General features: G+C 39.9%; 1 protein-coding gene and 1 pseudogene across 1 annotated transcript in view; one reads left to right on the forward strand and one right to left on the reverse strand.

The window, feature by feature from the left end:
• On the reverse strand, window positions 1–96 carry LOC126024924 (uncharacterized; annotated as a pseudogene).
• Window positions 97–3527: 3431 nt separating this feature from the next.
• Window positions 3528–21115, forward strand: part of GTF2A1L (general transcription factor IIA subunit 1 like) — a 44814-nt gene continuing 27226 nt past the window's right edge. The window contains exons 1-4 of the mRNA XM_049785035.1: window positions 3528–3548; window positions 7085–7186; window positions 7367–7490; window positions 20574–20629. Coding sequence (XP_049640992.1) covers window positions 3528–3548; window positions 7085–7186; window positions 7367–7490; window positions 20574–20629 — 303 coding nt within the window. The remainder of the gene's footprint in view (window positions 3549–7084; window positions 7187–7366; window positions 7491–20573; window positions 20630–21115) is intronic.

Consider the following 21115-nt stretch of genomic DNA (forward strand, 5'->3'; position numbering starts at 1 on the left):
TGTCAGAAGGGTCGTGTGCCGACGTCGTTGAAGGGAGGCACATATCACAGAGGCATGTGAAAACCCGATCATCATGCTTATGAACAGGAAAAGGATCAGTAAAATTTTTTTAACTTTTGCCATGATGTCACAGAACCTCCAGGCAAATTTAATGAGTACATACAGAATGTAAAAAATGAATTCTGATAATTAAGATGTGCACAAATGTCAAAAAGATGAGCAATTACTTCATTAGAGATCATAGTCTATAAACAGGCAGAAAACAATGAAAATCTGACACTAAATGGTGATAGGCCTATGGGAATCTTACGTTTGTATAATTTTAAACAGGACCAAACCTCAGCATCTTGTTTTTAATTCTCTATTTAATAACAAAAACTAATCACAGTAAAACTGCCTTACTAAGGCTTTGGGGAGTGGCGTCTTGACATGTAAATTTTAGCTGCTGAAAGAGCTTTATACATGCAACATATTTTTCTTACGAATTGGGAATTTTTCTGAGAAAGATGTGTCCATGACATAACTAACAGTCAGCCTGCGGAATGACAGCTATGGCCAATACAACACAAATCTCTAAGGTTCTTTTCAGAGCTTTTTAGATAACCTCGTGACTGATGAGGACAGTCAAGAAAACACTAAATGCTGAGGTTCCACTGAGAAAAACAAGTCTCCTCTGGTCAGAGTCCAGAGAATGGGCTTGGAGTTAGTTATGCTATGTAACAAATGAGCCACACATTCAGCTGCTTAAAACAATATCTATTGTCATTTTAGAGTTTGGAGGGATGGGATGGTTTTAATTTGAGGTTTCTCAGAGGGTTATAGGCCAGAGTGTCAGTCAGGACTGCAGGCATCTCAACTCTCCATCTGTGGTATTTCAATTCCCCAGTTTACTCATGGGATTGTTGGTCTGGCTCTCATCCTTGAAGCTCTGGCTAACCTTGCCATTCCTGGCAACACCGATTCTTCCATAGGTGGAGTTTTCCTTTGTCCTGGCAGTTTTCACCAGTGTGTGTGAGCTGAGAAGACATATAAAGGAAGCCAGAACTACTCAGTCTTGGAAGAGAAGCACCAGCGCTTTGACTTTATCTTGTTGTTTACCCAGACAAATCATTGTACAGTTTGGAGAGAATAATATAAGTTTGAGGATCCCGGGAAGAGGGGTGATGATCCTATTTTGGAAGTTAGCTCCACCTTATAGTCCAGAGCTACAACTTTATTTTTTATTTTTTTTTTATTTGATTTTTTTCTTTTTTATTTTTATTGAAATTATTGCAATTTACAAAGTTCTTCAACATTGGATTTCAGGCATACAGTGACAGTGAATTAAGGCCATTCCCACCACCAGCGTTGACCTCCCTCCACCAAAGTTCCCAGCGAGTAACAACTTCCTTTCTGCCTGAATTTAGTTTTTTATGTTTCTTTTTTTTTATCTTTATTTAAACACCGTGATTACAAACATGATTATAGTTGTATGATTACAGTGAAGGGGGGTGTTCTTTACAGAGCTACAACTTGATTCTTTCTAGAACTATGGTCCAAACTCAGAACCAAGTTGGCACTACATGTTGGCACAAATGAAAAGCGACTAACATTTCCTCTTCCAAAATTATATAATTTCTCTATAAATGGGATAGACTAAGGGTATGAACAGCTCAGTGTATGCATATTCACTCTTTGTATGAATATCAAGTACTAATTTAATTTTAAAAAGATATATAATCTCTATACTTAGAGATGCAATATAAAACAATAAGTTTGCTAAAGATGATTACACTTATAAATTCTCTGCACTTACAAATAAAGTTTTCCACTTGTCTATTAAAAAGATCTGGAAATAAAGCTCCTTTTCACTTTTTTATTTTCCAGCTTGAATAATTTAATTAAATTTAAAAATACCAGTAGCAATCAATGAGCACTTTGAGCTTTTCTATTTTGGGACAGAGCAGTTTGCTTTGAATACTTCTGGTAGTAAATTACCAGGGAGAGATATAATCATTAGAAATTACTGTATTAAAGCATTTTGCCTTTTGCAAAGGAAATTTCAGGTCGTTTTCAATTTAGAATGAATAAACCAGCTGCTTGGAACTCAAAAACCATAAGTACCTGACCCAAAACAAATTAGATTGGTAGAGTATTAACCCAATGAACTTACGCATACAAATAGTCAATTAAAAACCTGATAAGAGTTTAATCATAAAATAATTTAGGCATTTTGTCAGAAAACTATCTGGAATCTACAAAGACTGTTTAAAAGGCTGAATGGTGGGGCAGGCTGGCACTTGCCTCACATGTGGCTGACCAGGGCTCAATCCCCAGCATTTTATGTGGTTTTCTGAGCATTGCTAGGAGTGATTCCTGAGCACAGAACCAGGAGTAAGCCCAGAGCATCACGGGATGTGACCCCAAACCAAAAACCAGCAACAAAAAGGCGGAATAGCAATAATGGGTCCCTTGTTTGTGTCCTTGGCTTTACTATCCTCCAAATAAATCTGTTTACATTCCTTTCTGTCCTTCTCCGAGAATGAAAAGTCATAACCTAGAGATCAAGAAATGGAGGTTTTGACTGGAGAAAGCCTGATGTTGAGAAGGGGAGGCCGATTTTATTTCTTTCTCTCTACAGTTTTTGATGTGGGGGCCACATTCAGCATGGCTCAGGGCTTACTCCTAGTTCTGCACTCAAGAACTACTCCTGGTGGTGCTTGGGGGACCCTACAGGATGAAGTGATGGAATCTGGGTCCCTCTTGGGATTTTATTTTCACCAGTGTGAAAATAAACCCCACTTCATACCGGACTTGGAGTCTCTGGGCTGAAATCAGGTGACAAAACCTTCAGCCTACTCTCCAGCTGACCCAATGTGCTTTCCAAGCGAAACCTTCAGCCTGGTGAACAAGGGCCTCCCCTGGGAAGCAGGTTCAAGAGGGAGAACTTCGGGCTCCGCCTACAGCCCGGGTCTCACTTATATGGACTCAGCTGCACCCCAAGAATTTGCATTTTAAAAACAGTTTCCCAAATGTTGTTGAGTGTGTTGTCCAAACTTGGAGCACAATCTTAGCAAAGCTTAGCTCCTGCTATACATGCATATGATGTGTATTTATATATTTATGATGTATATATATAAAATACTTGTGATAAAATACATATATATATATTTTTTCTGAAACTTCTCTGCAAGTGGGTTACATGCAAGGCACCTCTCCTCTCCTGTCCCAGGTGTGAAGGGAAGTGAGTGGATCACTAGAATCACCCTGCACTGAACCCCAGCCGCCCCCACTTTTTCCCTTAGGTTTAGTTTCACAGACAGAGACAATCTAAGTGCTGTAGGAAAGGCGATCAAGGGACCTCAAGTTCATTAGCGGGGTTTGATCTTGTGCTGTCGGTGGCCCCCAGAGCCTCCCTGGGTCCGTCAAGGGAAGCCCGGCCCTGCTCTTGGGCTGCGCAGGGCACGCGCGGGCAACGGGCAATGGGCACTGGCCACCGTCGTTGGCAACGAGCAGAGCCGCCCCAGCTGTTCTGGGGAGCGGGGACCATGGCCTGTCCCAATCCTGTGGTGAGGAGACCCGCTGGCCGGGGCCTTCCTGGGCTCCTGACCCCAGCCCTCTTGGGCATCACCGGTCCCTCTTCCTCGGGGGCTTTGAGCTTTTCTAACTGCTCGGTGGGAGGCGCCCTCTTAGGTCCTGTTGTAGGACCTAACCCCCTCCTCTAGCTCAGAGTTCGCCTGCAGGTGGACCCGGTTCCTACCTTTTGTGGTTAGGGAGGTGATTGGGGCCACCGCCCAGTGGGACTATTTCCCCCCAAAGTTGAGGAAGTGAGGGTTCAGACCTGCTGCCCCTTCCCCCTTGGAGCTCAGCTTCCTAGCCTTATGCATGCAACTGGGAACCCCCAAAACAAAAGACTAAACAATGCTCTACTCTCTTAACCCTCTCCTCTCCTCTCTCTTCTTCCTCTCAAGGGAGCCCCCTAAGGTCCCCCACCCATGTCTTGTGAAACCCTCTGTTAATTTTAAATGTCCCTGGTTAAAAAGAAACCAAGAAACCCTTTATTTTCAGGTATTTATTTATTTATTTATTTATTTATTTATTTATTATTTGGTTTTGGGCCACACCCAGTGGTGCTCAGGGAAGTCACAATGCTTAAAATGCTTACTCCTGGCAGGCTCCAGGGACTATATGGGATGCCAGGGATCGAACCTGGGTTGGCCAAGTGCTAAGCAAATGCCTTCCCTGCTGTGTTATCTCTCTGGTCCTGATTTTTCGGTTTTATCTTTGACCTCAGGTTTGATTTGTTGTTCCCAATCATATTATGTTAGGGATCTCACATATATACATATGCAACATTTTAGGGTTCTTCTGGGGGTCCCTTTTACATAGATACCTTTCATGTGTACCTGTTTTTGGATGTGATGTTTTAAGATGTTGAGGTAAGTAGGAATATCTGAGCTTACACTGTGCTTCTGAATCCAAGGTAGGTGTGTGTTTAGCTTTTCATACATACTTTTCATACTGCTGCCATACTAGAAGAAAGCATGTTTGATACCTGATTTTTCTTTGAAAAATCTCTTCTATTGGGTTAATTTTTGGCTCTGCTATTAGTACTATGAAGGCAAATCTTAAAGATAAAGCTTTGGAGTTTTTTTTTTCTTTAGCTTTAGTATGATCACATTGGCTCAATCTACTACTTGAAGCCCTGATGTACTACTAAAACCATGATAAACAGTTTTAGAAGAAGTAGGTAAAAGATATTTAATGGGTAGATATATGATAAATAATAATAATATATTTTTTCAATGTTACTTATAGTCTGAACTTGAATTTTGGAAGGATTAGTTAAGAATCTTCCTGCTTTTGTCTGCAAACAAGGAATATTTTGAATTTTTTTCTTGATAACATAAAACAAAAAGCCCTAGAATGCTACAATTTTCATTTTGGCCTGATCAGGCAGTGAAAAATAAGAATAACTCAATTCCCATATTGTAATCTCTTTATATTTTTGGTCTTATTTCATATCAGCGAAATGTCCTCTGGGTTCATTCATATTATCAGAACACTATTCTCATTTGGAAATGGGGGGAGGGGTTGAGAGAGAAACACAATTCTCTTGAAATGACTTAGCTTGTATGATAGGTTTATTTTTCTAGATACAACCAATGCTTAATTCGGGTGGGAATCTATTGCATATTATATCCATTATATAATGTTTTTTAGGGAACATTTTAGGAAATTCTGAGCTATATAACATGTTCTAGTTTCTTAGGAAATTAATTTTGGTGGAATTGTCTATTTAGTTGGAATTAAAATTTCATTTTGGGCCATAGGAGTAAGTGGTGCTTAGTTCTTACTCCTGGCTCTGAACTCAGGCATCATTTCTGGTGGGGTGGGGTGGGGAGCATATGGGTGTTAGGGATAGAACCCAGGTAGGCCTTGTGCAAAGCAAGCACCCTATCTACTGTTCTCTCTCTCCAGCTCCTGCCACAGAATTTTGAAAGTGAATTGGACTCTAGTTACTCTTTTATGTATAGCTTTGTCTATGACTTTATTTACAGTTTTAGAAAAATATAATAAATTCTAGAAAAGCACTTTGGCCTCTTGAGAAAAAGGCAGACTGAAAAGTGCTAATTTTTATCCACCTTAACTATATATGCCCTTTTGGTGGACTTGGGGGAGGTAAAATGCTCAAAAGCCAAGTAACATCACAGTAATGACATACTTAAGCAAACGTCTTTTTTTTTTTAATAATTTTTTAATATAAGTGCCATGGTTACAGAAATGTTTATAGTTGGCTGTCAGTTACAGAATGTACACCCTCCCTTCTCCAGTGCAACTTTCCTGCCACCAATGTCCCCCCATTTTCCTCCCATCCTCTGCCTTCTTCGGGACAGGCATTCTGCCTTTCTGCCCCTCTCTCTCCCTCTCTCTCTTTCTCCCTCTCTCCCTCTCTCTCCCTCTCTCCCTCTCTCTCTCCCTCCCTCCCTCTCTCTCCCTCTCTCCTTCTCTCTCTCTCTCCCTCTTTCCCTCTCCCTCTTTCCCTCTCCCTCTCTCCCTCTCTCTCTCCCTCTCTCTCTCCCTCCCTCCCTCCATCTCTCCCTCCCTCCCTCCTTCCTCTCTCTCTCTCTCCTCTCTCTCTTACACACACACACACACACACACACACACACACACACACTATCATTGTCATGGTAGTTTTTGATGTAGTTATTTCTCTAACTGCACTCATTAATCTTTGTGGTAAACTTCTTATCATTGGCTGATACTTCTGCCCTCATTTTTATTGTCTTGGTATTTTTACCATACTGTCTTTTATTTTTTGTTTATACACAGATGAATGAGACTATTCTATGTCTATTCCTATCCCTCTGACTCATTTCACTCAGCATAATAGTCTTCATGTCCATCCATGTATAGGAAAATTTCATGACTTCATTTTTCCTGACAGCTGCATATTATTTCATTGTGCAGATTGTATACCATTGTGTACCACAGTTTTATAGCCACTCATCTGTTGTTGGTACCTGGGTTATTTCAAGATTCTGGCTGTTGTAAATAGTGCTATAATGAACATAGGAGTGCAGAGGACAATTTTGTGTCGCTAGGGATTATTGTTAACCATGCATATTAATCTGATTATTCCCTCATTTTCCCTTATTTTTCTAACTATGCTTTGTCAAGACTGAGATTATAGGTCTGAATCTAGTACAGCTTATGGGAAATGAAGACTACATTGGGAATAAGTTTACTTATTTAAAAATCTGAGAGTGTTATTTATTTATTTATTTATTTATTTATTTATTTATTTTTGGGTTTTTGGGCCACACCTGGTGGTGCTCAGGGGTTACTCCTGGCTGTCTGCTCAGAAATAGCTCCTGGCAGGCACGGGGGACCATATGGGACACCGGGATTCGAACCAACCACCTTTGGTCCTGGATCTGCTGCTTGCAAGGCAAATGCCGCTGTGCTATTCCTCTGGGCCCTATTTTTTTCTTTATAAAGCTAGAAAGTATACATTTCATATTTTTAAAGATGGACCCTCTTAAAGATAGACACTCTTCCAAATTGAGTATTAAACTCTTTAATGGTTGTTTTCATGTAGCCTAAACTCTACAAATCTGTGATCGAAGATGTGATTGAGAGAGTGCGGAATCTCTTTGCCGAGGAAGGTGTAGAGGAACAAGTCTTAAAAGACTTAAAGCAGGTTTGTACATGCTTAAATTTGTTTTTGTTTTCACCTTAACAAAAGCTGATAAATTATACCTTTCACGGATGCAATTTAGTATTGACCCATTTCTTCCTTGTGCCATCAGTTGACAGTTTGATTTAAAGAGACAAAAAATATTTGTGTACTTGAAAAATGTAAATTCTCTTTTCTTGGCAGCTCTGGGAAACCAAGATCTTGCAGTCTAAAGCAACAGAAGATTTTTTCCGAAATAGTGTCCAGGCTCCTCTCTTCACTCTTCAGCTCCCACCAAGCTTGCACCGAACAATGCAACCATCAACAGGTTGGAGACAGTAAATTAGCATTATTTGAGGCATCAGAGCAAAGTTGTACTGGGGCCATCACTTTTAAATATTCTTTAGAGGAAAGGGCAGGGACCTCTCTATTAAATGAACAGAATCAATCTTCACCCATGTAATTGTTTTGCATAAAAATCAGATTATGCAAATTAGTTTCTTTTCCAATATCAAAGCCGACAAAGTGAGAAACTCCAGAGAACAGAGTAGAATGTCTAGTTTGGGGGATGTTGGGAGAAGTCATTGGTCACTGCGGAGCCTGAAGTTTTGTCTAGAGAAGGAGGAGTTTGACAGCCACCATGAGCTACATGTAGTGAGCAAAGTGAAAGGAAGTCCTTGCATGCTTGTGCTTTTTTACTCTTGCTCTTATTTTCAATAATAAGGTGAATCCGTTACTGCATGAATGCAGAATGGAAAAAAGCAGAATGTTGACAAGAATATGGAGACTATTCAGGCTGCCTTTAGTCTTATATATTTACTATGAACACTAGATATGATCTTTGAAATAATTGAGTTTACTGAATCTACACTTCTGCTTTAAAGGAAATCTTTCCTTCCTTCCTTCCTTCCTTCCTTCCTTCCTTCCTTCCTTCCTTCCTTCCTTCCTTCCTTCCTTCCTTCCTTCCTTCCTTCCTTCCTTCCTTCCTTCCTTCCTTCCTTCCTGCCTCCCTCCCTCCCTCCCTCCCTCCCTCCCTCCCTCCCTCCCTCCCTCCCTCCCTCCCTCCCTCCCTTCCTTCCTTCCTTCCTTCCTTCTTTCCTTCCTTCCTTCCTTCCTTCCTTCCTTCCTTCCTTCCTTCCTTCCTTCCTTCCTTCCTTCCTTCCTTCCTTCCTTCCTCCCTCCCTCCCTCCCTCCCTCCCTCCCTTCCTCCCTCCCTCCCTCCCTCCCTCCCTCCCTCCCTCCCTCACTTCCTTCCTTCCTTCCTTCCTTCCTTCCTTCCTTCCTTCCTTCCTTCCTTCCTTCCTTCCTTCCTTCCTTCCTTCCTTCCTTTCCTTCCTTCCTTCCTTCCTTCCTTCCTTCCTTCCTTCCTTCCTTCCTTCCTTCCTTCTCTTCTTTCCTCCTTACCTCCCTCCTCCTTTTCCTAATCCCTCCATCCCTTCCTCATAGGGTTCAGGGGATCATATGGGATGCAGGAATTGCATCTAAATTGGCATGTGCTATAAATCTCCCTGCCCACTGTTCTACTCTCTGGCCCCTCATGAAAGTATTTCTCCATATTATGTGTATCAGTTTAAGCTGAAAAACATTAGCTATAAAAGAGAAACCAATACTGTTAAATTTTTCTATTTTTCTTATTTACTCCTAATTCTGACAATTTTTATGTTGTATTAAAGTTTTTACAGCATAACATTTATAGGACAAGACATGTATATATGTGTATATTTACCCACATAACACTCAAAAACACTCTATAATACATATAGAGTCACACAGAGACTCAGAAATAGGTTTTATGGTTTTAGTTGAGAAGTCAATATGTTTGCAAGAAGTGAGAATTTGATTTTGGATTATATTGTCAGTAATAACTAAATTATTCAGTATACACTTAGAATGATTTAGTGATAAATGATACGGGCCCAAAATGTAGGAGTGAAGCTAATAGCTCTTCTAAACAGACATGATAATTTAGAGCAATGGTAATTTATAGAAATGCAATATGTATTATGAATTAGCATCTTTATACAATACTATGATTAGTAAATGCAATTTTATTTAAGAACTAACCACAACATACTTTTTTCATTTTAAAAATTATTTTAAAAATTATTTAAAATTATTTAAATTATTTTAAAATTTTAAAATTATTTAAAAATTATTTTAAAAATTTACTTTATTTAAACACTGTGTCTATAAGGTTGTTCATAATACAGTTATCTTTTCTTCACAGTCACAAAGTAGTTCATTATTGAGTTTCAGTCACACAATCTCTAGCACTCTTCATCAGTGCACATTTCCTGCCACCAATGTCGCCAGTCTCCCTTCCATTCTCTTCGTAGCCTGCCTCTATGGGAAACATTTCTCTCTTTTTATTTTTTATTTATTTATTTTTATTTTTCAGACACTGATGACACACTTTTTATTACTACATTGCCACACTGCTAAATAACTGAGAGCCATTTATCATCTACTTTTGGATTTTTGCTTTTGTTCTTAACTTTTTTATTTTATTAAGACACCCACCCCTTTGATTTATTAAAATGGCATTCTCTTGAACTTTTCTTTCTTTATTACTATTGACAAACTCATGAATTTTTAAATTAGAAGTGGTATGGAGCAATACTCCCCAAGGCATTGAATAGAGTTAATGCAATCCCTATAGGATACCCATAACATTCTTCTAATAAGTAGATCAAACACTCCTGAAATTCATCTGGAACAGTAAGCACCCAGAATAACTAAAGCAACCCTTGGGAAAAGGAATATGGGAGGCATCACTTTTCCCAACTTTCAATTGTATTACAAAGCAATAGTCATTAAAACAGCATGGTTTGGAAGAAAGACAGACCTTCAGATCAGTGGAATAAACTGGAGTATTCAGAGAATATTCCCCAGATGTACAATCAATTAACCTTTGGTAGAGGGGCAAGAAATCAAAGTGGAGCAAGGAAAGCCTCTACAACGAGTGGTGTTGGGACAACTGGTTAGCCACTTGCAAAAAAATGAACTCAGACCTCCAGTTAATACCATGCACCCAGGTCAAATGGAAATGGATTAAAGACCTGATACCAGACCTGAAACCATAAGGTATATAGAACAACACATAGGTAAAACACTGTAGGACATTGAAACTAAAGGCATCTTCAAGGAAGAAACAGAACTCTCCAAACAAGTCAAAGTAGAGATACACAAATGGGGCTATATTAAACTGAGAGGCTTCTTCACTTTGTCAAAGAAGAAATACAAATGGCCAAAAGGCACATGAAAAAAATGTTCCACATCATTAATCATCAGAGAGATGCAAATTAAAACAATTATGAGGTACCATCTCACACCACAGAGACTGGCACACATCTCAAAAAACAAGAACAATCAATGCTGGCAGGAATGTGGGGAGAAAGGAACTCTCACTCACTACTGGTGGGCATGCCGTCTAGTCCAGTCTTTATGGAAAACAATATGGAGATTCCTCACAAAACTGGAAATTAAGCTCCCATTTGACCCAGTTATACCACTCCTCGGAACACAAAAACGCAATACAAAATCCCTTCTTCACACATATTCATCACAGCCCTTTTTACAATAGCCAGACTCTGGAAACAACCAAGATGCCCTTCAACAGATGAATGGCTAAAGAAACTGTGGTACATATACACAATGGAATATTATGCAGCCATTAGGAGAGATGAAGTCATAAAATTTTCCTATACATGGATGTACATGGAATCTATTATGCTGAGTGAAATTAGTCAGAGGGAGAGAAACACACACAGAATGTTTTAATGGGTTTTAAGAAAAATTAAGGACATTGAAATAATTTCCAGAGATGAGGGCTGGAAGGACCAGCTTAAGATGTGAAGCTCATCACAAAGAGTGGTGAGTGCAGTTAGAGAAATAAATACGCTGAGAACTAACATAACAATGTCAGTGAGTGAGGATGTAGAAAGCTTGTCTCGAATACAGGTGGTCCGTGTGTGTGTGTGTGTGTGTGTGTGTGTGTGTGTGTGTGTGTGTGAAGGGAGGAGAGGGGGGCATTGATGATGAAAAGGTTGCATGGTGAAGGGGGTTGTTCTTGTTATGACTGAAACCTAACTACAATTATGTTTGTAATCACGATGTTTAAATAAAGAAATTATTTTAAAAAAAGACACCCACCTCTTTGATTTCTTGAAATGACATTCTCTTGAGGTTTTGTTCCTTTATTACTATTGACAAACTCATGAATTTTTAAATTAGAAGTGGTGTGGAGATGATGGGTGTGAAAAGGGAGATGTTTGTCTTTTGTCAAAAGCATTGATAATACTTCTTAGCTTCTTTGTTGTTCAAACTGCAATACTGGTTCTTGCCTCAAGATGGTAATATGGCCAGTGATTTAAATCATAAAGTGCTTTTGCAACTAATAATAAATCAAGCTTACTTTCACCTCATCCTTTATTCTTATTTTGTCTCCTAGAAGTTAGAATAATAGAAATAATTATGTTTAAATGAGACGAGTCTTTCTTTTCTCTTCCACATTATTTATAATGAAGTGGTTTAAGAGGAAGCACATTTCTCATTAAAGAAAAAAAAAAACCCAATATGCTAGGCCCTTTTCCTAGCCCTTCTCATTTCTGAGTTCCCGAAGATGTTTAAAAGAATAGCTGCAGCACACAATGAATCTATTTTAACAGTCGATATTCTTATTGTGGGCTTTGAAAAGCCTGAATAGGGTCAGAGCTAGCTCAACAGGCTGGGACCAGTGTTTTGCCTGCAGGAAGCTGGCCACGACACCTGGAGTGCTCCACTACTACTGGGAGCAACCCCTAAGCACTGGATCTGGAGAAGCCCTGAGCACCATCAGTCTAGTCTGGTCACCATCTTTAACCTCCCCCCCTTGTTAAAATTAAGCTTAATTAAAATAACCTGAATGATAAGGCATTTGCCTTTGGTTTGGTTTAAAAACTTCTTTATTGTATCTTAACTGCCTTGTATTACCATTAAAAAGCAATTTTTTTTGTCTCGGTTATAGCTGATGAGCTCAGAGGACCATATGGGGTGCTAGGAATCAAATCTGGGTTGGTTATGTGCAAGGCAAGTGCCCTTCCAGTTGTGCTATGACTCTGGTCTCCCCCCCCCCCAAAGGAATTTCCTTTATCTTTAATTATCAAGGGAATGTGAATCACAGAACCCTATTGTTTAAAAAATTGAGGACTTTTGAAAGCTGTTTTTAAATGCATGCTTTAAAATACATTTACCTTATAGAAAAAAAATTAAGTGTGGTTGTTCAGTGAATTATTCAATGAAACTATTACAATTATCATGAATTATTAATAAGTCAATTAAAAAAGAATATACTTGTTAAAGCAACAATTTAGCATAATAACCCATTTGTTAAAAGTCCTGAAAAAAAAAAAACAACCCAGGAGTATATAATGTGAAATATTCAGAAGAATTCAGGCCCACCCAGGGACGCAAAAAAAAAAAAAAAAAAAAGAAAAAAAAAGAAATATTCAGAAGAAAAGGAGAAGATGGCATTGTTTTACCTTCTCTGCAGATCTTGTTAAGTGTCTGGCTTCATGGAAGACAGCTGGATTTTCTTCTCTATTTCTAAATTCAGTCTGTTGTGAGATGCTGTTTGGCTAAAGTATAGGAGGATAATTTAGCCTCTCGCAGATATATTTAAAAGAAGGGAATATTTGAAGTGCTTTTGCAGATAACTTGATGCTGTACCAAAACTTAAAGAGTTTTGCTAAGTGTCTGAGTGGTTAGAGGCCAAGTGGAACGAAATATTCAAGTTCACACTCGTATCTTACACTTAAAATGATTCATTGATCCACATAAAATTTTGCCATGTATGTTGGTCATTTTGAAAATCTGGTTCCCTGAGTTATGCAGTTGCCAGCATTGGCTAGGACAAGATGCAACTTTGTCATTGCATGATCTAGCATAGAACAGAAATATATTGAAAAGCGATTGAGCTTGTTCCTGGGTTTTAAATATTCACAACTCAGATTTTTTTTTTTTTTTGCTTGAAAGCTTGATTTCTGCTAATGGCAAATACAAAATGGCTGCCTTGTTTTTGTCAAAGTGATAATCTGTTAAAAGGAACAAAGTGGTTAAGGTCCTGCCTTACCTGTGACTGACCCAGGTTCAATCTCGGACATCCCATTTGGTCCCATGAGCACCACCAGGAGTAATTCCTAAGTGCAGAGCCAGAAGAAGCCCTGAGCATCTCCCAGACATGGTGTCCCCAAACTAAAATAAATAAATAAAATAAAAGTCTACCTAGTACTTCAGTCTGAAGAGCCATAGTAGTGGCCTATTACTGGTTTCTTGAATGCAAGTTGGGACAAGGGAGCAGATATTTCAGCTTATTTATTATGGATATCCATTTATTCCAGAACCATTTGGCCAAGCAACTATGTTTCTTCCATAGTAAGGCCTTTGTTCATTTATCAAGGACATATTTATGGGGCTCTGTTTGTGTGGGATTTCCCTGATCTGTTTTAATCATTGATTTTTCTGCTTTCTAAATCTTTTTTTTTTCTTTGCCAATAACACACTGTTTTCTGCAGCTTTATAGTAAGTCTGGAAGTCAGGCAATACCTGTCTTGCAACTTTTTCTCCTTGATTTATAAATCCCATATTTTCGCTCTATAAGATGTACTTGACCATGAGACTACACATAGTTTTTAGATGTTCTCCTCCCTTGCACTCGGGTTTCAGCTCCAAGAGACATTCACTCTACAAGATGCACTTTTGGGGGAAAAATGTGTCTTCTGGTATAAAAATATGGTATATATATTTTTGGGGAGTGTTCAGGGCTGATTCCTGGCTCTGCACTTAGAGCTCCCTCCTACAGGGCTCAGGGGTCCTTATAGGCTGCCAGGGATTGAACTCAGGTCAGCTGCATGCAAGGCAAATGCCCTACTTGCTGTGTGCTGTCAATTCAGCACCCCCTTCCTTAAATACTGAATTGATTATCTGGATATTTTTGCATTTTGAAAGAGAAATGAGGTTTCAGTAATTATTGGCTCAAAATAGCAAGTATAAACTAGGATTGTTCTGTGCAAATTGAGACATGTTGTCACCTTGTCTTGCTTGGAGGGCAACTGAAATCTTCTATTTCTTTTTCATCACACACACAGACACACACACAGACACACACACAGACACACAGACACACACAGACAATTTCCCAGTCATTGTGAGAGGAAGAAAGGGAAGACCAGGAAGAAATGTGTAGTGTTGAGGCTGGAGCCATAACACTGTAGGGGAGGTATGTTTGCAATGCACAAGGTTGACCTGGGTTCGATCCCCAGCATCTCATATGGTCCCTTGAACCTGCCAGGAGTGATTTCTGAGCACAGAGCCAGGAATAAACCCTGAGTGTGGCCTCAAAAAAAAAAAAAAAAAAAAAGAAACAAAAAGATTTATAGTGACCTTCATCTTTGGGCATCAGAATGTCAAAATTTGAGTGCAAACTTAGAAGATCAGCTGTTTTTAGATCTGGTAAAAATTTGAGCAAGGATATTGTTTTCTTCAATGATATGAGTTAGGATATTCAGTTTGGCAATCAAGAGTCACCCACTTCTAACATATCCTAAAGAAGAAATTGCTTCTTTTTGAATCACTGGTATGAATGTAAGATGTAGAATGATTCACAGCAGGACCAAGTATTGTGAACTTATTAACTGTCTTCACATAGCAAAGCTTTTTATTTGTACATGTAGGAAAGAAATACAACTACAAATATGGGTGTTGTTATGCCATGTATTTATTCGGTGGGGGACACACCTTATGGTGCTCATTGGTCACACAGTCACTCTATGGAGTCATGTTGTATAGGAATCGGGACTCAGGGTCTCATGTATACCACACACGTGTTTTCTCCTGTCTCAGGAAGCCATGCTTTAATAAAACTTTTTTCCTTCATTTTTACATAATTTTTACTTTGGGGGGGGGCACACCTGACTGTGTTCCTGGCTTTCCCTTGGCTCTGCGAGAAGATCTCACTCTTAGTGGGGCTCAGAGGACCACATGGGGTGCTGCAGATCAAACCCACAGTGTGCAAGGCCAGCATCCACTGTACTAGTGCTCTGGCCCCTCTCTAAATGTCTTAAAATGACACTTATGAATTTAAATTCTTTCCAGGCAATAAACCTTTCTGTGAAATTTAATATATCTAGATTATATACATAAAGACCAAATTCTGAATCTTCTAAGTAAACACACTTTGGTTAAATTTGGTTATTAAAATTTTTCAGGCACATAGAATGGCAAATCAGACTTTGTGACCATGCATAAGCACTGCCCACCACTCCTAAATGCAGTATCAAACTAAGTAGGAACTGCTTGCAACTTTCACTATAAAACACTGCTTTGATTCTGATGGCTAGTTATAAAGAATCTCTTAAAACCCTGAGAGTTCTAGTTAATTTATACAAGCATAGAGAATTACCCTTTAGGATTTATTGCAAGGTATTTAAAAGGAGATTGTTGTTATGTTTCTTCAAGAAATTCATTTAATTGCTTCAGACAGTCTGTTAACAGATTTTTATTTCCTCTCAGGCTAAGGGCTTAAGTTGTACCAGCTTAAGTTTTGCTCACTTGAGCTAATTCAGACTAATACCGTTGTGCTACTGACATTCCAATTCTTTCTAATTTAGTCTTTCTAAAATAATGCTTGTGAATAAGCAAAGCTGTAGATGAACGGAGAATACAGATAATTGTGTACTTCATTAGCCATCCATCTTCACTGTCTCACTTCTGTTGTTTTAACAGGAAAAAAAAATGATTAGTTGAAGAAATGTCTGCTCTTCTGAGCTGTTTGTTGTATGTGGCGGATTAATTCTTATGTCAGAAACAAGTATCTGAGGGTCATTTTCTCCAATGCACCAGCTAAAGGTCACAATAGATGTTAAATCAGATATCAGATGCATCTGTGCCACATACATTCTTTTTTTTTTTTTTTTCGTTTTTGGGCCACACCCAGCAGCGCTCAGGGGTGTGACTATCTGCTCAGAAATAGCTCCTGGCAGGCACGGGGGGGGTGGGGGGGTGGGGGGGGTGGGGTGGGGGTGGGGGTCATATGGGACGCCGGGATTCGAACCAACCACCTTAGGTCCTGGGTCGGCTGCTTGCAAGGCAAACACCGCTGTGCTCTCTCCGGTCCCACATTCTTTTAATGTTAAAAATTCTTGTTTTTTGGGACCAGAGTGATAGCACAAGGTAGGGCATTTGCCTTGCATTAAAATGACCCAGACAGATCTTGGTTTTTTTTTTTTTTTTTTTTTTTTTTGGTTTTTGGGCCACACCCGGTAACGCTCAGGGGTTACTCCTGGCTATGCGCTCAGAAGTCGCTCCTGGCTTGGGGGACCATATGGGACGCCGGGGGATCGAACCGCGGTCCGTCTCCTAGGCTAGCGCAGGTAAGGCAGGCACCTTACCTCCAGCGCCACCGCCCGGCCCCATGACAGATCTTGGTTTGATTCTCAGTGACCCATATGGTCCCCCAAGCCAGGAGCGATTTCTGAGAACATAGCCAGGAGTAACCCCTGAGCGTCACCAGGTGTGGCCCAAAAACCAAAAAAAAAAAAAAAAAAAAAGAAAATTCTTGTTTTATGAATGAATAGACTAACTCCTTTTTAAACAGTTATTCAGCTTGGTATCATGAGCCTGGAAATTTACTTTGAAATTTAGCCTTGAAAATTACTTTGACCAACTGAGATCTTTCTGTTGGAGAAACTCTTTGTTCTTGAGATGTTTGTTTTTCTTTTTACGTTTTCTTTTCTTTATTTTTGTGTTAGGAGATTGAACTCAGGACCTCAGGCATACATAGTTTATTCTTTTCCACTGAGCTGTCTTCCCCTAACATCTTAGAATGACTTTAATGATTAAGAACATCTGGCCAAACATATGAATTTATTCTAAATGAATAGCTAGTTAGCATAGAAAGTTGGCAGATGATTTTAGATATCATTTAATTTTAGATAGATTTGTTTTTTTGTGTTTTTTTTTTTTTTTTTGCCTTTTTTGGGGCCACACCTGGTGATGCTCAGTGGTTACTCCTGGCTATATGCTCAGAAATCACTTCTGGCTTGGGAGACTATATGGGATGCCGGGGGATTCAACCTCCTCCTATCCTAGGTTAGTGTGTGCAAGGCAAATGCCCTACCACTTGCACCACTGCTCTGGCCCCTAGATTTCAGCTTTATTTAATTCAGGTTGTGTTGGCGTTTCCCCCATCATTTCATATATACATATATGTATATATATTAGCATTGCTATGTTTTTTATTCAAACACTTCAGGAGATGTTTATCTTTTATGTTCTTCAATTGAAGGACATAAAATAATTTCCTTTGATTAATTGATTTTTAGGTCTTACCCGGCATAAAGCTTACTCCTGGCTCTGTGCTTAATGATCACTCCTGGCAGGGCTCGGGGAACCATACAGGGGGCCAGGGAATGAATTTGGGTTGGCCACCTGGAAGGCCAATGGCCCCACTATTCCTCTGTCCCAAATTATTTCCTTTTAATTTCTGTAAGGTCTCACCATATCCATCACCTTTGTTCAACCATCATCCCTTTCTCAAAAGATTCCTCTTCCCCAGCTTTCATTCTATTTTCTCGCTGCTGATCAACAGAATTTTCATTAAGTCTAGAAAGTGTGTGCGTGTGTGTGTGTGTGTGTGTGTGTGTGTGTGTGTGTGTGTGTATGTGTGTGTGTTTCCCCGTCGATTGCTGCTGTTGCTGCGCTGTGTGCAGGATCACACTCATCCCTGTGGTGCTCCACCTGTAGTTGTGGTCCCTGCTGGTCTCTCATCCCAGTACTGCTCCCACGGCTGGTGGAAATGCTCACCCTCCTTCAGGCTGTGCTTGCACTCATGCTCACTGACAGTGCTCACTCCTCTCATTGCATTCCTTGCACACATTCAGTGCTCTTCCTGTGGGGCTTTTTGGGCCTGGGTCTCCTGTGCCTCAGAATTTGCACCTCTCTTATTTATTTATTTTAATTATTTTGCCACACTCGGTGACGCTCAGGGGTTACTCCTGGCTATGCGCTCAGAAATCGCTCCTGGCTTGGGGGACCACATGGGACGCCAAGAGATCAAACCACAGTCCGTCCTAGGTTAACGGGTACAAGGCAAATAAATGCCCTACTGCTCCGGCCCCTAGTATTTGCACCTCTCTTAATTGTGCTCATATACTCCCGACTGTTGTGTGGCTGGAAATGTGTGTTGTGCTAGGGAGCATTAAGATCTGAGCTTGGCCTGTGGTGCTACGGGCACTGGCCTCACTACACACCTAGGGCAATGCTAGGGACAGAGCTCAGGGTCTCCCATCTACAGGGCAGCGACCTGAGTCACTTGAACTCTCTGCCAGGTCCCAGTTTTGTTACTTGCGGTTGACTACATTTGCTTTAGCGACTTATATTCCACCTATGAGAGAAGCTTTTATTTCCTTGTTTCACCAGATACAGTGGCTTCAAGTTCTGTTTATTTCACCAAGGTAAGAATTCATCCCTCTTAATGGGAAAGTAGTAGTCCTTTGAGTGCAAACTTTTTAGCTGTTAATACTCCTTTAGGTTGATTTCAAGAATACTTATTCCTATTAATTTCCCAAATGGTGTGTGGCTTTACTGGCTCACGTGGCCAAAGTATAAAGAAATATAAATAACTTTCCAGGAATCAACTGAAATTCATTTTGAATCGATATGATTTAAAGTGAGTTTTGATGGGTTACTTGTCTTTGGACACAGCAGAGTTAGTTGTGTACCAACTACTACTGCTTTCTCCATGGAAAAGTCAGAATAATCAGTTAGTGCTCCTTGACTTAGGAAAGACAGCTATGGCTACTACAAAGTCTTAAAGTACAGTAACTTGGGGCAGGAGAGATAGCACAGTAGGTAAGGCACTTGCCTTGCATATACCTGATTTGAGTCTGGTTCCCACTATCTCATATAGTCATTACCCATGCGCTGTCAGTTGTAATTTCTGAGCCAAGAGGAGCCCCTGAACATTGTCAGGTGAGACTCCAAAACCAAAATAAATAAATGAAGCACAATAACTCATGGAGAGAGAAATTTTCTTTAGGCATTTAAGTAATTTAGCTTATTATTCAATTATTAAATGAAATCAAGGGATTTGAAAGTGGCATTTTAAAATTCAATGACTAACAATTGACTTTATTCCTTATGAGTAAATTCAAATACCAATTTAATTAAAAATATACTTGAATACTTGTTTTTAAAAGATTTTTTTTTATTTAAACCATTGTGATTTACAAAGTTATTCATAGTTGCATTTTAGACAGACAGTGTTTCAGGACCAGTCCCACCATCAGTGTCAACCTCCTTTCATCAATATTCCCAGAGTCCATCCATGCCCTTCACCCCCTTTAAAAACAGGCACCTTATATATATATTTTTTAAATTAATATCTTTATTTAAGCGTCATGATTACAAACATGTAATTGTAGTTGGGTTTCAGTTAAATAAATGAACACCCCCCCTTCACCAGTGCAACATTCCCACCACCAATGCCGCCCATCCCCCCCCATCTACTTCCTCCCTCACACCCTGCCTAAAAACATACACTTTTTAAAGTTTGGTTATTCAAGTTTGAGCTCATGGTTTCATTGTTGTTGACTCTGGCTTGGATATTTAGTTCTGTACTTTCTTTTTTTTTTTTTTTTTTTTTTTGGTTTTTGGACCACACCCGGCAGTGCTCAGTGGTTACTCCTGGCCATCTGCTCAGAAATAGCTCCTGGCAGGCACGGGGACCTTATGGGACACCGGGATTCGAACCAACCACCTTTGGTCCTGGATCGGCTGCTTGCAAGGCAAATGCCGCTGTGCTATCTCTCCGGGCCCAGTTCTGTACTTTATTATTATTATTTTTTTTTTTTTTGGTTTTTGGGCCACACCCTGTGACGCTCAGGGGTTACTCCTGGCTATGTGCTCAGAAGTTGCTCCTGGCTTCTTAGGGGACCATATGGGACACTGGGGGATCGAACCGCGGTCCATCCTAGGCTAGCGCAGGCAAGGCAGGCACCTTACCTCCAGCGCCACCGCCCGGCCCCAGTTCTGTACTTTCTTAACAATATCAATACACCTGAGACCACTTAGTTCCTGTTCCCCATCATTTTATATGTCTTTTGCCTTCACCACTCAAATTTTTTCCTTCTTTCTATAATCAGGGGCTTGAATCAGTAATAGAGGGTTGAATCAGTAAACAAAACCCATCTATTTTCTTTTTACAGAAAATAGTTGAATAAGTTTTAATTCATGGGAGTCCGAAAATTTAGAATTTATCATGGTAGAACATATTAGCAATGAAACATACTTTTAAAAAGAAGAAGATATTCTTTAGTAGTTTTATTAAGCTGGTAAATTCTAATGAAGATGTAATGTAAATCTGTTTTCTCTGCAGCATCATTTGTTATTCCTGCTGGTGGAACTCTTCCCACAGTTACTACAATGCACCTGGTAGGTAAAAGACTCTAGTAAATTGAAAACACCATTGAAAACATTGATAACTTCTCTTTCAGTGATGGGGAGAATTTCTGAGTCTATTTGTGGTTCTCCCAATGATGGGGAAAGTTGTGGTCAGGAATGAAAAGATCAAAGTAGCTGCTCTGGAGTCCCTTCCCCCAGTTGCTGTTTTCTCTCTCTCTCTCTCTCTCTCTCTCTCTCTCTCTCTCTCTCTCTCTCTCTCTCTCTCTCTCTCTCTCTCTCTCTCTCTCTCTCTCTCTCTCTCTCTCTCTCTGTGTGTGTGTGTGTGTGTGCGCGCGCGCTTTTGAAGGTTTGCAAAGCAATGCTCAGGGATCTAAAGCTGGGGGTTACTTTTGGGACACTGGACCAGTAGTCCAGGCCTGAGTGTTCAGTGCTTTTGGTCTGGCAATGTAGCATTACTAGTGCAGTGGTGCTGGGGTCCCCAGGATCACTCTTGGTGGTACCTAGGGGTTTGTGTGG

The sequence above is a fragment of the Suncus etruscus genome, chromosome 12 (assembly GCF_024139225.1).
Source record: "Suncus etruscus isolate mSunEtr1 chromosome 12, mSunEtr1.pri.cur, whole genome shotgun sequence".
Classification (NCBI taxonomy): Eukaryota; Metazoa; Chordata; class Mammalia; order Eulipotyphla; family Soricidae; genus Suncus; species Suncus etruscus.